Consider the following 17,113-nt stretch of genomic DNA (forward strand, 5'->3'; position numbering starts at 1 on the left):
CAGAGCTAAGTCCCAACTCCAGACAAATCTAGAGTAAAACAGTTTAAAAATATTGACACCACGGCATGGTGCTTACACAAAGGTCTTTCAAAACAGAGAAGGGTGATATCCAGGTGAGACAAAAATAATGGATTAAAACCCACCTGGTTTCGACAAAATAATCTTTTAAATTTTGCACCTAAACTTAGGATGAAAGTGAGGACACCTGAGAGGGTCTGACCTGGTGGCACTGGGACAAGAGGTGCTGCTGGTGGTGGCCAGGCTCACCGGCTGCACACAGGCACAGGCAGGGGGTGCCAGCTGAACCCGGCTGTGCCTCTGGAGGTGGCACTGGTCACCGGTCCCCAAAGCCACCCCAGGCTGGCACCAGCACCAACAGCAGTGCCCACACCCTAACCCTAACCCTCACCCTCACCCTAACCCTAACGAGCTGCCCTGGCCTGGTGGCATGTCAGCATGAGCTGGGCACAGGCAGGGCTGGCAGAGGGCACCAGGACAGACAGACAGACTGCAGAACAGAGCAGGGTGGTCACCACCGTCCCTGTTGGTGCCCCTGCCCTGGCAGTGTCACAGCTGCCACACTGCCAGCTCCTTACAGCACAGCTGCAGCCTGGGGCAGCCAGAGGGGCCCAGCCAGCTCCAGCCCTCCCTGGTCTCAACACGGTTACAAAGGCAGAGAGGAGAAAGGAGGATAACCTGAGCATCCAGTGGGTGTGCATTTAGCAAACTGATTATTTATTTTCCTGCGCTATGGATGACTCCACCCCCGTCAAAGCCAAGATGTTAAATGTTCACAGTGTATTACAAATCATGTACAAAAAGAAGAAAAGCAGTGACCTTGTGTTGTGTGAAGAGACACGTTTTGGGGGAGCCACGTAAAGCCAAGCCCAGAGCAAGGGCTTGGAGCGTCAGGCACTCCCCCTCAGTTCACAAGTGCATCATGGACTCGAACTCGTCGATGCGCTGTTTGGTGTTTCCTTTACGGATCCTCCGGTACGAGATTGTGTTGTACCTGGAGTAGCTGTGTCGGGAGATGTCGTTCTTCTTGCCCAGGCCGGGCGGCTCCCCGGCTTTCTCCAGCGGGGAGCGGCAGCCGGGGCTGCCCGGGGGCGAGGGCTGCTTGTCCCGCGGCTGCGGCCGGGACGCCTCGCTGCTCTCCTTCTTCATCTCGATCACCTGCACCTCGTCCTCTTCGGTCTCCTCCTCCTCCTCCTCCTCCTCCTCCTCCTCCTCCTCCTCCTCCTCCTCCTCCCCTCCCGGGCCGCGTTCCCTCGGGGCTCGGCGCTGCTCGCCGGGCTCTCCGGTGCCTCCCTGCCGGCTGCGGACACCGTGCCTGTCCCCTTCGTGCTTGTCCCCGCCGTGCCTGTCCCCGCCGTGCCTGTCCCCTCCGTGCCTGTCCCCGCCGCGCCATCAGGGCCTGCGCGACACGGGGGACACGGCAGCTGCGGCAGCCCCGGCTCCTGCCCCGGACTCGCCATCCGGGGTGACACGGGGCCAGCCCGGAGCCGGGCGGCAGCCCAGCACCTGGGGACAGCTCCCAAAGCCACCCCCTGTCCTCTGCGATGTCCCCTTCGTACTGCCACCCCATCCCATTATTCCATGCCATCCCATGGATCCCATGCCATCCCATCCCATTATCCCATCCCTTCCAGGGGAAGGGAAGGGAAGGGAAGGGAAGGGAAGGGAAGGGAAGGGAAGGGAAGGGAAGGGAAGGGAAGGGAAGGGAAGGGAAGGGAAGGGAAGGGAAGGGAAGGGAAGGGAAGGGAAGGGAAGGGAAGGGAAGGGAGCCGTTGTGGATGCAGTGCCCAGCTGTGCCCCGATGGGACGTGTCCCTCCCTCAGCAGTGGCCACCCCTGCTGCCATGGCCATCTCCCATTTGCCCTGTTTGGCACGTCTCTGCGGTTAATGATGCTTTAGTGTCGAAACAAATGGTCTATTCAAGGTTTTGCCTGTGGGGTCCAGAGTATTAATTAGACTAAATTGGTCGGGTACTAAAAAGCTGCCTGCAATTTGGAGATAAAGCGCTGTGGTTGCAGGGCGGGTGCAGGGGCCCCATGAGAGATCCTTTAATAGGTTTCATTGTGTGCTCCTAAAGCAGCACAGCTGGAATATGGATGTCAGCTCTAAATGTGAAAGCCTTCACCACTATTCACCTCTTCACAGCCTAGGCAGTTGCTATGAAATATTAATTTGGCCATGACAAATGTTCAGGATATTTTTCCTTTTGTTGATGGAAGCAGGATTTGCTTGCAGGGCACAGCCCATGGCTCATTTAGAGCCCACTTCACAGGTCAGGGCAGAGCATCACCAGCAGCTCCCGTGCAGCCACCCTTGTCCCAGCCCAGCCAAACGAGGCAGGAGGAGCCCGTGGTGGGAGATGAGGAAAGGAATAATGCCCAGAGCCCCCCTTGGAGAGACACGGCTGATCCCCTCCAGTAACACACTGTGAAATACTCCTCCTTTTGGAGAAGGGGCTGCAGTTTGCATAGTGAAATAAATATGTTCATGTCTGTATATACTCAGGACATTTTTAGCTCATGGCCAGGATGGGCAGTGACCCCCCCTGCAGCCCTGCCCACCACAGGCGGGGGCTGAGGCTCCAGCCCTGGCTCCTGCTCATTCCCACCATTTTCACCCAGAAATGAGCAGAGCAAGACCCAGGAACAGGTGTTTAGGAGAGCTATTTTATGTGGATACTGGGCATTGGGGGATTCAACACTTGGTGAATCAGGCAGGAAAAGAATTTGTGTTTTGTGAGCACCAGCAGCCTCACAAGGTTCTCCTCTGAGCATGGAGCAGAAGACAGAGAATCTGCCAAGCCCATGAGGCTGCTGGGCACCTCCTGCCTGAAGACCCCACAATGCTTGGATACCCCATGGCCCATGAGACATGTAAAACTCTGGCAGGAAGAGATCAGCTGTGGTTTCTAAGGTGCAGCAACTCACAGGTGAGAGATGAGTCACTGCTCCCTGCAGTAGAAGGGTCTGACCCAATTAAAATAAAATAATAACCACCTGCATCCATTGTGTCTGTGCTACACACCAGTGAAACCCCGCATCACATGGCATTTTGCATTACCTTCCCCTGATCCCTGGCCATTGGTCCCCGTGTCCTGGATATCCGCTGGTCCCTGCCGCGGTGTCCCAGCGTTCTCCTCTCGCTTTTCTTTGGGAACACAAAGCACAAGACATGGGCTGGTGGAGCAATTAGTGATGGCAATCAGGTTTTAATGGCTGCAGATCAGCAGGTTTTCAGAGCAGATTTAGAATTGCTCATTTCTTTAGTTATGATCTTTTCATTGCATCCCTCAAATGTGTCCCAGATTCTGAAACAGTCCAAGTCACTGTTACAGCTACCACAGATTGGGAATTTTGGCTAACACTCAGCACATCCCGTTATTCATCAGGCTATAGATAAACCAGAACGTTTCTCCCCCAACACCTAGAGACAGGCAGCCCCCTACGATACCTTGGCATCGCTGCTCTCCAGCAAAATTCTCATGAGCGGTGTCCTCGGGCAATGAATTTCTATTTTCCTCCAGATTTTCCTCTGCAGGTGAAGTGTCAGGGCTCGTTTCAGCGTTTGCATACGGGACTGTCCCCAGAGATTTTGCAATTTCTTGGAGGCTGCCGATGACCTGGCGCGGGCCGTCCTGCGGGGGAAGGCTCCCGTTGCACGCCGGCATGGTGGCAGCTGCGGGCGCTTCTTCTGTCATGCTGAGGGCCGTGCCGGGCCGTGCCGGGCCGGGCCCCGCTCCTGCCCCGGGGTGGGCAGCTCCTCGTCGCCCCTTCGCCCCGGGGTCTGTCCCCTGCGCGAGTGGCCCTGGCGCGTCTCCTGTGCCCAGCCCGCACCATCCGCTGTGCCCGGGGCTTGCCAGCCCAATCAGCACCTCCCTCGCCGCCAGGCTCTGCCCGTTGCATAATTAAATGCACCATTATAATTTACATAAACAAACAATCTGAAGCAAGGAAGCTTTTGTGCTGGCCTGGAGAGCGGGGCTGTGGGCATGTCAGCCCCGCGGGAATAAACAGGAGCTTGTGCTCTGGGCACAATGGCTCTTTGTGTGTCCGCTGGCCACAGGGACAGCCTTTGTTCTGACCCCTAATCCCCGGAGGGTGACCACCTTCCCCAGCCTGCCACCTAACCCGCTTAACATTCCCCAGCGGGTTTGCGCCGGGGAGCTGCGCCGGGGATGGAGCTCACCAGGGATGGAGCTCACCATGGATAGAGCTCACCAGGGATGGAACTCACCAGGGATGGAGGTTACCAGGGATGGAGCTCAGAGGGATGGAGCTCACCAGGGATGGAGCTCACCAGGGATGGAGCTCACCATGGATAGAGCTCACCAGGGATGGAGCTCACCAGGGATGGAGCTCACCATGGATAGAGCTCACCAGGGATGGAACTCACCAGGGATGGAGGTTACCAGGGATGGAGCTCAGAGGGATGGAGCTCACCAGGGATGGAGGTTACCAGGGATGGAGCTCACCAGGGATGGAGCTCACAGGGATGGAGCTCACAGGGATGGAGCTCACACAGGATGGAGCTCACCAGGGATGGAGGTTACCAGGGATGGAGCTCACCAGGGATGGAGCTCACCAGGGATGGAGCTCACAGGGATGGAGCTCACAGGGATGGAGCTCACACAGGATGGAGCTCACCAGGGATGGAGGTTACCAGGGATGGAGCTCGCCATGGATGAAGCTTGCTGTGGATGGAGCTTGCTGTGGATGAACCACGCTGTGGATGAACCTTGCCATGAATGGGCCTCACCATGGATGACCCTCGCTATGGATGGAGCTCACCATGGATGAACCTCACCATGGATGAACCACACTATGGATGAACCTCACTGTAGTTGAACCTTGCCATGGATGGAGCTCACCATGGATGAACTTTGCTGTGGATGGAGCTCACCGTGGATGGATGAACCTCGCTGTGGATGAACCCCACTGTGGATGAGCCTCACCGTGGATGAGCCTCACCATGGATGAACCTCGCCATGCCCTGGGCAACAATGGGTGCACTTTGCCCTCTGGGGAGCAGCCCCAGCAGTGGGACAGGCACAGGCCCTTCTTACAGCATGGTGTCACACTGTCCACCTGTGCCTGGACAGCCAGCAGTGCTCAGAGGGCCCATGGCTGCCCCTGGAACCCTGGCAGTGTCCCAGATGAGGCTGGACAGGGCTTGGAGCACCCTGGGGCAGTAGAAGGTGTCCCTGCCATGGCAGGGGGTGGAACAGGGAGAGCTTTAAGGCCCCTCCCGTCCCAAGACGTTCCATGACTCTCTCGGTGACTCTCAGTCACACCTAGGGCTGGCAGGATCGAGAGGGAGGTTTTGCAGAGGGAAGCTGGAGAGTCACCCGAGCAGCACTGGGGCATTTCTGACCGCAGCTGAACTCCTCTCAACCCTGGTGCCCAAAGCCAGGTTTACATAACAGCGTAATCTCCTGCTGTGAATGACATTCTGTGTTTGTGCAACACAGCATTTCTGGTATCTTTGGGCTTTAGGGTTTGGAAATCCTCTTGTCAAGTTCAGCCCCCGATTAGAAATGGACCCAAACACCTTCCACTGCTTCTATTCATCTTTTGAGTTTTTGTCTTTAAATCAACAAGTTTTCATTATTGTTTTAAAATTAATTTGGTGTGAATGATTTATAAAACCCATCCTTTGCTGGAAAATGTTGTCCAAGAAAAGCAAACGATAAGGTTTGAATGTGAGCTGACAATGAGCAGTGGTTGGTGCCCTCAGGAGGAGAGGCTGAGCACCCCAGCAAGGTCTGGTGACTGGAGAGGAGAAGGTTCTTTCCTGTTGTCACAGGATCACAGAACCGTTTGGGCTGCAGGACTGCAGAAGGAAAAGGCAGCTGTGGGTTCTTCCCACCACAGGCAGCTCTTTGTAAGCAGCTGGGCAAAACCACCCCTCAAGGGCAGGGAACAATTCCTTCTGCACAACCCCCACAGGGTGGATTTTCTGCCTCCTCAAGCTTTTAAAAATGAAAAACCTTTATTCTGTCCAGTCTGGTGTGGCACAGCCACAGCTGGATGTGACACCACTAACAGCAGCTGGTCATGCCAGGAGCACCGGGACTCACTCCCAGCTCTGTCTGTGGATAAAGAGTGGTTCCCCTTTGCCTGGAGGTGCTGGCAGGCCAGGCTCAGCTGCCCTCAATAACCGCCTGTGCCATCTTCTGCTCTGAGCCCCGGGAGCTGGGTGTGACCAGAACGGGGGAACGGGGAACGGGGGAGCGGGGCCCCGCAGCCGCGGGGAAAGGAAGCGCGGGGTGGGGCTGCGGGAAGCAGCCCAGCAGCAGGAGGGACCCAGCACCACCACCCTCACTGTGGGGCAGGATGGAACCCAAAAGGCAGCTCCACATCCCTGACTGTGGGGCAGGATGGAACCCTGGAGTCAGGACCTGCTGGGAGGGTCTGGGCAGTGGGCAACACTCAGCTGAGCAGTTAAGTCCCCAGAGAAGGTCCGGCTCTGTAGCATCCATCAAATTAATTGAAAAGTTCAGTTTAAAATCCGATTGCTTTCATCGAGGACCAGCTGCACTCCCCTCTCAGCCCCTGGGGGATAAGCAGAGAAAAGGTTCCGTTGGCCGCTGGGAACTTTCCCATCCCTCCAGCACCCCTGTGCCCAGTGAGAACTCTGCTGCTGCAGGTGCAGAGCCCACAGAGCCCAAGCCCTGGTGTCACTGGCCCACGCTGCCTGTACACCACCCTGCTCCTGCCCCTCGCCCAGGAGGCAGAGCAGGATCCTCCCAAAGGGCTCTCTGCAAGGAGAAATGCCTTTTTCAAAAGCTGTTGCAGTTGGTTTTCTTTCTGAGCACTTTGGCTGGCCCGTGAGCTCCTTCCTCCCCCAGGCTGGGGCTCAGCAGGGCTCGGTGCTGTCACCCACATCCTGTTTGTGACTGCGGTGAGAACGTGTCAGCTGTCATCTGCAGGCACCCAAATTGTGCTCTTACCCTGCTGGGAGAGCATCTCCTGCTCAGCCTGCCCTGAGCCCCTGGGGTGCTCAGGCTCCTCCAGCCTCTCCACGCTCACAGGGACTGCCTGTATCCCAAACTGTGGCAAATTAATCAATTCTTTTCATGCCTAGAGGAACCTCACCTTTGGACTCTGCAATACTTCAGGGTCCCTTTCTCAGTGCTGGAGCTGTCCATTCCTTTTGGGCCCTACAATGATCCTCACCAGATGTTCTGGTTTTTCTGCCCCCCGTTGCTTTTGCACAACCCCACATCTGCCTTTAACTCAACATTTTGGCCCAATAGAACCAGACTCTGATTTTTTTTTTCCTTCTTTCAGCTGGCGTTACTGGCAATGAAAAGTAGAACTCTATTTTGAGGCAGAAAATCATGGGTCATAATACTGGACCCAGAGCAGAGGGGGTCCCGGGCTGAACTGCGGGCACTCGGTGCAGCAGCATGAGCAGGGCATCACCCATGTACACACCATGGGAGCTCCTCCTCTGACTGTCCCCATCGCCCTGAGTGTCCCCCAGCCCCCCTGAGTGCCCTTCATCTTTCCCAGAGCCGTGCCATATTTCCAGCTCCTTAATCCCTTCCACAGAAATTACAGAGGCCAGTGCTGATTCTCCTGTCTCAGCAAGGCTGGTGAACCAGAGGAGTTTTGGGAGCAGATTGTTTTTGTTTGGAGCTCATCTCGCAGGGCAGCTGCTGGATTTAGCCTGTGGTCTCTGAGAAGCCCAGAGAACCCTGGCATGGCAGTACCTGAGGGTACAACTGCACAGGCTGCCCGGGCAACAGGCGAATGAGTCACACCAGGTCTTGAATTATACCTAAAGTGCTTCCAGTTGTATTTGAAAAACATCTTTAGGCGGCTCGGGCTGAACAAACAGCCTTTTCTATGTACTGAGAGGGAGCGAAAAACCTCTTTTTGTTCACCTCTGTGCCCATGGTTATTAATCCCCACTTCACACACTCTCGTGTGATCCTTGCTGCCTGAAGCCTCGGCTTCTGGGGAAATCAGTGTGAGCAGGTGTGGAGTGCTGAGAGCAGGGGGAACACGGGACCAAGGGGCAGCTCCTGCACTGGTGGGCAGGGTCCCCAGCACAGCACACGGGGGGCATCCCTGGATGTCACCAACGTGCCAGTGCCACCAATCCTGCTCAGCCCTGCAGGACACACAGAGCTGCTCCGGGCAGTGTCACAGGCAGCCCTCAGGGCTCTGCAGAGCAGCCTGGGGACATGTGCACCTCAGGAGAGTCCTTTCCGCTCCACATGCCCTGGAATGAGACACCTGGCAAGACGTGGGATATCAGCAGCTGGCAGAGGCTGTAGCTGGCCAGACCAAGCCAGCACTGGGTTATCACACTGTTTGTACAATGGATGCAAACCTGGCAGAGCAGTTTCATTCCAGAGCACTCTGCCCAGGCTCTCTCTGCCACACACTCCAGGCTCCGTCCTCTTCCCATGGGACTCTGCAACTGGTTTTAGTAGAAGCACTCATTTTATTAAAGGCCTTTGGAAGACACTGACTCCGGTAACAGGAAATAAATAGCTATCAAATTTGCACTCAATTAAAAACTGTTATTAACAGTAAAGTTCGCTGAGGAAGTTCTGCAAAGGTTCTTCACATTTTGGAGTCACTCATTTTTCCCGTCAATGAAGAGGTCCGCAGCGTGCTCTGATTGAAAATGCAAATAATTAAAACCCCAGAGCCGTGTGGCTCTGATCAGAGCTGTTGTCTGGGGAGCGCCCTGCGGTGCCACCGCCGTGCGCCCCAGCGGGGCAGCCTCAGGCCACCGACGGTGACACTGACATCAGACCCGGCTCTCTTCCTCTTCCACTGCGCGGTGGAAGCCCGGGATGAATTTCAGGAGGTGCTTCCGGACGCTGGCTCTGCGGCTCTTGCGCGGGAGGGTGCCGAAGCTGCTGGAGCAGCTGTCCCAGAGCGGGGACGCGGAGCCGCTGCTGGCCAGGCTGATGCTGCTGCTGGCCAGGCTGATGCTGCGGTGCCGGCGCACCGAGGCCCTGCCCGCAGCCCCCGCCCCGTCCCTGGGGAACACGCAGTCATCGTCCAGGCTGGACTGCCGGCTCAGGCTCTCCGCAGCCCAGTCCTCGGGGGCGCTGCCCTGGTAGAAGCTGTCCTCGCTGCCCACCGTCATGGAGCTCAGCCGGCTGCGGGAGCTGCTCTCGCTAGAGAAGCGCGGCTTGCCTGGGAGGAAGGGTCCCGGGGAGCTGCAGCCGCCAGCCGAGCCGGGCTCTGCCGGCTCCAGCGAGCCCAGCAGGGCGTTGTCGTTCACCTCCCCTGGAACAGGAGCCACAGAGCAGCATTAACCAGAGAGCAGCGTTAGCCAGAGAGCAGCGTTAGCCAGAGAGCAGCGTTAGCCAGAGAGCAGCGTTAGCCAGAGGGCAGCGTTAACCAGAGGGTAGCATTAACCAGAGGGCAGCATTAACCAGAGGGCAGCGTTGGCCAGAGAGCAGCGTTAGCCAGAGGGCAGCGTTAACCAGAGGGTAGCATTAACCAGAGGGCAGCATTAACCAGAGGGCAGCGTTGGCCAGAGAGCAGCGTTAGCCAGAGGGCAGCGTTAGCCAGAGGGCAGCGTTAACCAGAGGGTAGCATTAACCAGAGGGCAGCGTTGGCCAGAGAGCAGCGTTGGCCAGAGAGCAGCGTTGGCCAGAGAACAGCATTAACCAGAGGGCAGCGTTAACCAGAGAGCAGCGTTGCCCAGAGAACAGCATTAACCAGAGGGCAGCGTTAACCAGAGGGCAGCGTTAGCCAGAGAGCAGCGTTAGCCAGAGGGCAGCGTTAACCAGAGGGTAGCATTAACCAGAGGGCAGCGTTGGCCAGAGAGCAGCGTTAGCCAGAGAGCAGCGTTGCCCAGAGAACAGCATTAACCAGAGGGCAGCGTTAGCCAGAGAGCAGCGTTAACCAGAGAGCAGCGTTAGCCAGAGAGCAGCGTTGCCCAGAGAACAGCATTAACCAGAGGGCAGCGTTAGCCAGAGAGCAGCGTTGCCCAGAGAACAGCATTAACCAGAGGGCAGCGTTAGCCAGAGAGCAGCGGTAACCAGAGAGCAGCGTTAGCCAGAGGGCAGCGTTAGCCAGAGGGCAGCGTTAACCAGAGAGCAGCGTTGGCCAGAGAGCAGCGTTGCCCAGAGAACAGCATTAACCAGAGAGCAGCATTAACCAGAGGGCAGCGTTAACCAGAGAGCAGTGTTAACCAGAGGGCAGCGTTAACCAGAGGGCAGCGTTAACCAGAGAGCAGCGTTAACCAGAGGGCAGCGTTGGCCAGAGAGCAGCGTTAACCAGAGAGCAGCGTTAACCAGAGGGCAGCGTTAACCAGAGGGCAGCGTTACCAGAGAGCAGCGTTAACCAGAGGGCAGTGTTAACCAGAGGGCAGCGTTAACCAGAGGGCAGCGTTAACCAGAGAGCAGCGTTAACCAGAGGGCAGCGTTAACCAGAGGGCAGCTTGGCCAGCCTGCCCCTCGCCAGGAGCAGCACCCTGTGCCCTGGCAGCACTGGGAGCATCGTGCCCAGCCCCTTGGCACAGGGAGCTGCCCTTTCCCACATGGGCAGCTGCTCCAGCTTGTGAGGGGCTCCCTGCACCCTGGGCAGTCCATACAAAACCCAGCCCCTTCCCCCGTATAACCAAAATAAGAATGGAAAATGTTTACCACCCACATAAACTCCTAGCCCATGACTGATGGAAAGAGCCCTTGGTCAAGCAGCAGCCAAGGTCATTGCCCTCGGCACAGAAGCGTTCCCAGGCCAGCCCCGTGCCCTCCTGAGGAGGAAGGGAAGGCAGTGCCGGTGAGATGGCAGCAGTTTCACAGAGGGCCCCTCACGTACCGTGCAGCAGGAGCCGCTCCCGCGCCTGCAGCGCCCGCAGCTCGCCCCAGCACTGGTGCAGCGCCTGCTGTGGGACAGGGAACAGCTCGGTCACTCCGGGAAACTGAACGGTCTGTGCAAGGGCACGTCACCCTCGGGACCCCCCGGGTGTGCCAGAGCTTGGCAAACTTCTTCCAGAAAACAGGGGGTGGCTCCTGGCTGATGTGCTCTGGCCAAAGCACGGCCAGTGCCGTTCGGGAAAGGAGCAGCCTGGAACATGCCTGGAGAGCATGGAGTCCCCTTCACACAGCTGAGGCAGTGCCAGCGCCCCTCTGCAGCCCTGCCCAGCCCTGGAGCACCCCACCTCTCCCCACAGCAGGGACTGGCACAGCCGCCCCTGCCTGCCCTGGGAGCACACCTGGAAATCCTGACAGCCCCGGTGCCTCCAGCCACCCAACACCAGCAACGCTTCTCTCCCTCTGCTGCAGCTCCTTCAGCCCTGGAGGTGAAATACACCACTGCAGAGCTGATTGAAAACGCCAAACAGGCGAGGCTGTGCCTGGGGACAGCACAGGAGGCACCTCCCCACCAGTGCAATGAGCTCTGTGCAGATTCCCACCCCAAACTGACCAGCCTAAGCTCACCCGGGCAGTCCTGGGGTTGTGACCACATCTCTTCTCTATTCCTGGTTTCCAAAACAATAATATCAGGGCACCAGGGCTGGGGTGGCTGGGGGTGCTGCCAGCAAGGAACCCAGGGGTGTCAGCCCTTGCTGGACCCCCTGTCCCATGGACACCCACCTGCCCCCACCAGCAGTGAGCCACAGCAATCTCCACTCGACAGGGGGACAAACAATTAATCCCATTACCTTGAGAGCCCGCAGTTTGGTCTCCAGCTCCATTTTCCTCAGGAACAAGGCCCCGTTGACAGTCTCTAACCTGCGGGAAGGGTGGTGCTGCCCTGAGGCACAGGGGCTCTGCCCAGCCCAGCCTTGGGATTTCTGCCCCAGGCACTGCAGGGCTGTGGGGCAGCATGCTGCTCCTGCTTCAGTGGCAGAGGAAATGAGGCCAAACCCCATCCAAAGGAGAGACACCCACCTCAAGTAGTTCCCTGAAGACTTTATCAAGTCCACTATTTGCTTGTGACCAAAGCCCTCGACGTTCATGCCGTTGATGCAGGTGAGGATGCCACCTGCCAGGGGCACACAGAGGCCACAGTGGGCATCAGCAGCCCCTGCCCACCTCACCTGCTCCACGGGAGCACCAACAGGCACACGGGAGGGCCAGCAAAACCCAGGGACAGTTACCAGTCTGGAGGCCGGAGAGGTGGGCAGGGCTCTCCTCCTGGATTCTGCAGACACAGGTGCACACCTCCAGGGAGAAATCGTTCTGCTGGGGGAACCTAATAGTCTGGTAATGCCAAAGGGACAGAGTTACCAATCCTGGAGCCATGAAAGCCAGTTAAATTCAGTACTTCTTCAATGAGATGTGATGAGCAGAGTACGTCACATGCAAGCGAGATCAAAATGCTATAAATCCAACAATTAAAAATGCTTTTGTACAGCAGAAAACAGTAGACACTTGACGGGTGTGTGTACACAGGGTTTGGGGAAAAAACAACAACAAACAAACCAGGTTTTACAGTAAGCTGGTTATTCAGCATTAAAAACTCTGTAACTTCAACCAAGATTATGTCAGCATGGGTGGAAATGGCTTTCTGGAAAGATGTCTGATGTTCCCAGGGGAACATGACAGGATGGGACTGGGGCTTTTCAAGGGATTGACTCCTATTCATTGGGAATGCTGTGTGGAGTCAGCTGCTGCTACCAGACAGCTCAGTTTGCATGGGAACGGAAAAGATGGAAGATTTAAACTTAATTTTGCTCTTCTGGCCTCTGGAACTTGTCACCCACACACATCCCCACACTCCTCAAAGTGCTTTTTATTTTTGACTTGCACATTTAACTGAACATTTAGTAACTGTAATTACTCTAAATCCCTCGTGCGGTTGCGGGTGCTGACATGAATTCAGAAAAATGCAAAATGCGGTGCCGCAGCCTGTCCGGATCCCGCGGCAGCAGGAAACCTTCCCTGCGACATGCAAATACCACATCTGCTTCCTGGAAACCTGCCACTGCCGCTGCCAGCCCAGAGACAGCTCACGTTGGAGCCCCACATTTCGCAGCCAGGGTGGAACAAGGGGATGGAGGCCGGGGAAGTCCAGAGCTCCTCTGGCCAAATGCTCCCGTGCCTGGGTGATTCCAGCCTTTGGACTAGCAGTGACATTCGGGCCTAAACTAAGAGTGACGAGTGAAGCATGAGCCCCCTGCAGATGCAGACCTAAAGTTTCACATCATCTTATTCTGCTTTGCCTGAATTTATCTCCTAGTGATGGAACTGCAGCTTCTAAACATCCTCAGTAGCTGAGGGATGCTGTCTTTCTGCAGCCTGGGCTTCCTACGAAGTGCTCACACTGAATGTATGTTCAGGAGGAAAACATGCCAAGAACAATTATTTTTAATCAGAATTCCACATTTAATGAAAATCTGCCCTGACAATTTACACAAAAGCCCAATAATTGACTCAATTATCCTCGCTTCTGAAAGCTCTCCTCTGTTCATGAGCTGAGTGCTGACCCCCTCATTAGTCACAGACCCAAATTGGGCAAAGTTAAGCTTTTCCTAATACAGTAGTTTCACAGAAAACACTTTTTCCCTTCGAGTGCAGACAGAGGAAAGCACTTTGAAGGTGCCCTGCTGCTGGCAGGCAGATCCCTCTGCTCCCAAGCTACATCCCTTTATGGCTGGGATCATTTTTTAGCTTCACCCAGGATTTTTAGCAGACCTGCTGATTAGGAGTTACCTTTCTCACAAAAACCCACAAACACAGAATCTCCCACTAGCAGTACTCCTGGTAACATTCTGCTTCTCCTGCTTGATGACTTACTGACTTCTACGCCAAACAGAATCTCTTCCTATATGATTTAGCTCCTGCCCCAAAAGTCATGCTTAGCAGGTATTTATGGAAAAAATATTGTACGTCTTCTTCAAAAGTGCATATCTCTCTGTGCATATTAACGGAGGTACCAAAAAGCCAGTATAAGGTAATTTTTAAGAGAGTTTTTTGAAAATATTCTCATATACAATTCTCCCAAAAAATATTCCCTTATGGAGGTAAGAAGGCACTGTCATTGCCTCTTACTTGGATTTGGATGGGATTTCTCCTACATTCAACACTCCAACTTGTGAGATGGCTAGAAATTCTTATCTGTGACCTTCACCTGAAAAAATCCTCGGAGAAACATCCCTGTCTTGCTGTAAGTCCTTCAGATTTCACAGGCTCTGACAGACCCTTCCTCTGCTCTGGCCTGCCTCAACTGGTTTTGGGGATATGGCACTTCAGACTTTGCACCACATTTTGTTTTTAGTGAAACAACTTGTCACTTAGGTCTCACCTGGATTTCAAACCCAAACGTCTCTTTGTCTTCTTTCAATATAGAAACGAGGTGCCTGCAGGAGAAGCACACAGAATTCATGGGAGCGTGGGGGGCTGCTCCTCGTGGGCCTCATTTCCACCCAAAACAGGGGTGTCCCCTCATGGTCCTCCCTGTGCCCATGGGGCGTCACCATGATGTCCCTGCCTGTGCCATGGGGCATCACCACACCCTGGGGTGTCACCACGCCATCCCTCCCTGTGCCTGCAGGGTGTCACCACACCCTGGGGTGTCACCACACTGTCCCTTCCTGTGCCATGGGGTGTCACCATACCCTGGGGTGTCACCACAGTGTCCCTCCCTGTGCCTGCAGGGTGTCACCACACCGTGGGGTGTCACCACACTGTCCCTCCCTGTGCCTGTAGGGTGTCACCACACCCTGGGGTGTCACCACACCATCCCTCCCACGGTGGTGCTGCCCGTTCCCATGCCCAATCCAAAGGTCACAGCTGCACCTGTCTGTCCCAGGTGCTGGGTACCACTCTGTGCCTCACACCCCAATCCCACCTACGCTGCCACAGCTCCTGGGACACAGCTTTCATGCAGAATAAGCCAGGAATAGTGACTCTAGAATCACAGAATCATACCTCTGTGGCTTGGAGGGGTCGTCCAAGGAGCTGGATCTGGCCAAGGCGAGCTGTGACCAGAAACAGGAGAGGAAAGGCATCAGTAGGTTTGTGGTTCTTTGAGGCACACAGACAAAACCAGCAGCTCAGAGAAGAACTAAAACCAGCTGCTGGCATCCCACCAACACCTCTGCCTTGGTCAAAGGACAGCTTGAACTTTCTGACCAGGAGGAAAAGCATCTGGAGGTCAAATCCTCCTGTCAGATGCTGGTGGCAAGCTCAGAGCACAGATCATCTCACTTTTGTCCCTTTCCTCTAAAATTCTGTGGGTGCTTACAAAGTGAACGCTGCCAGGAGAGGCCCACAGCACCCCGAGGCAGGGAGTGCACACCCTGAGCCCTGCACAGCATCTCCCAGCCAGGCCCCTGCTCCAGGCCAGGGACACCTGTGCCTCGAGAGGTCCCTGGGAAGAGCCAGGTCAAACATGGGTTCTTCCCCTAAAAGTGAGCCAGGAATAAGGAGTTCCACTATCAGTGAGACGTTTGCAGTCAGCAGAGCTGATGTCTCTTCAGCAGGATGAAATGGTGGCACGGTGTGACCCGCTGCAGAAACAGCCCCTTCATGGACGTGGTGCATTTACTGCGAGGGACAAGGGCAGGAGAGAGAGGCTGTGTATAATCAATCCTTCTGGGGGGAGATGAGAGGGCCTGGCGAGGCACCCCTGCCCTGGGCACGGGCGCTGCAGTCGCCCTTGGCCCTGGTGTAGCTCAGCTTTGCCAGCCACAGCCAAGCACTGTCGCTGTCACCTCCCCACTCTGGGCCACCGAAGGCTCTGGTGGGGCTGCAGGAGCTGCTGCTGCCCCTGGCACCCCCTCCCAGCACCAGCTCTGGCTCTGATTGTCCCCTCACACATGTGCTAAGGGAAGTTCCAGGGCCCTTCTGCAGCCCAGCAAAGCCAAGCCTGGAGTGCACAGCTATCGCAGCGGAGTTTCTGGTTATACTTTCAGATCCTCAGGCCCCACAGACACTTTCTGTTCGTGCTCCTTCATGTCAGACAAACAGCCCAGAGCTGAGCAGCTCAGCCGACACTGACGGCCGCGGCAGCTCGGTTCTGTGCGAGCCCAGGGAGTTGTGCTGCCCGGTGCTGCTCTGGGGAAGAGCCCAGCGGCAGAGCCAGCCCCGGCAGCTGCACAGAAACACCCCAGATGCACACGGAAATGGCTCGTGGTGTCACTGCTGCCAGCCTTGCAGGACAGGGCAGCCAGGCCGCCTGGCCCAGGTAAATGCACATTTGAGGGAGCGCCCAGACAGCACAAAGCCTCCCTGGCTGCCAGCACTGCTGGAAATGGAGAGTTCAGCCGGGGCCGGCTCAGCTGCCACCGCCCTTCGCAGCCCGAGCATCCCTCACTCTCCCAGAGCTTCCCACACGGCCAGCGCTGCCGGAGGGAGCTGCTGTTCCCCTGCCACCCCAAACCAGCCCGCGGTCACCCTCCCAGCCGCCCAGCCCGGCCCGGGAGCAGGGGGAGCCTGGGGGTCCGTCCCGGCGGGGGGCTCAGCCCGTACCTGCCTGCGGCCGCGGGGCAGCGTGCCCACCGTGCTGGCCAGCTGCTGCATCCTCCTGCCGTCCGCGGGCTGCTCCTCGCAGGAGCTGCAGCTGGAGCTGGGCTGCAGGAGCCGCCGCAGGGCCATGCCGGGCTCGGGGCAGCCAGCGCCCGGGGCTCGGGGTGAGCGCTGTAGGGCTCAGGGTGAGCGCTGCGCCGGGCTCGGTGTGAGCTCTGTGCCGTGCCGGGCTCGGGGTGAGCGCTGTGCCAGGTTCGGGGTGAGCTCTGTGCCGTGCCGGGCTCGGTGTGAGCTCTGTGCCGTGCCGGGCTCGGGGTGAGCGCTGTGGGGCTCAGGGTGAGCTCTGTGCTGTGCCGGGCTCAGGGTGAGCGCTGTGCCATGGCCGGGCTCAGGGCAGCTCCCGGGGCTCAGGGTGAGCGCTGTGCCGGGCTCAGGGTGAGCGCTGTGCCATGGCCGGGCTCAGGGCAGCTCCCGGGGCTCAGGGTGAGCGCTGTGCCGGGCTCAGGGTGAGCGCTGTGCCGTGCCGGGCTCAGGGCAGCTCCCGGGGCTCGGGGTGAGCGCTGTGCCAGGTTCGCGGTGAGCGCTGTGCCACGGCCCCGCTGCCCCGCTCCGAGCAGGGCGAGGGCGGAAGGGCCTCCACGTGATCTGTGGTTTTAGGTGCGATTTACACAAATCCCTCCTAGAAGAGCCCCAGGCTCTCGG

At 57.0% G+C, this 17,113-nt stretch overlaps 2 protein-coding genes across 2 annotated transcripts; both read right to left on the reverse strand.

The window, feature by feature from the left end:
- Positions 1 to 927: 927 nt before the first annotated feature.
- Positions 928 to 3,715, reverse strand: ERMN (ermin). The gene is made up of 4 exons (XM_030952679.1): positions 3,469 to 3,715; positions 3,079 to 3,165; positions 1,329 to 1,417; positions 928 to 1,242 (listed from the first exon to the last, which is right to left on the reverse strand). Exons 1-4 carry the CDS (start codon positions 3,713 to 3,715, stop codon positions 928 to 930), a joined length of 738 nt encoding a protein of 245 aa, XP_030808539.1.
- Positions 3,716 to 8,784: 5,069 nt separating this feature from the next.
- CYTIP (cytohesin 1 interacting protein) lies at positions 8,785 to 16,540 on the reverse strand. The gene is made up of 8 exons (XM_030952487.1): positions 16,415 to 16,540; positions 14,873 to 14,922; positions 14,247 to 14,301; positions 12,100 to 12,202; positions 11,891 to 11,984; positions 11,662 to 11,731; positions 10,815 to 10,881; positions 8,785 to 9,272 (listed from the first exon to the last, which is right to left on the reverse strand). The coding sequence occupies exons 1-8, from the start codon at positions 16,538 to 16,540 to the stop codon at positions 8,785 to 8,787; spliced, it is 1,053 nt and encodes a 350-aa protein (XP_030808347.1).
- Between the last annotated feature and the right edge of the window lie 573 nt (positions 16,541 to 17,113).

Source organism: Camarhynchus parvulus, chromosome 7 (genome assembly GCF_901933205.1).
Source record: "Camarhynchus parvulus chromosome 7, STF_HiC, whole genome shotgun sequence".
Classification (NCBI taxonomy): Eukaryota; Metazoa; Chordata; class Aves; order Passeriformes; family Thraupidae; genus Camarhynchus; species Camarhynchus parvulus.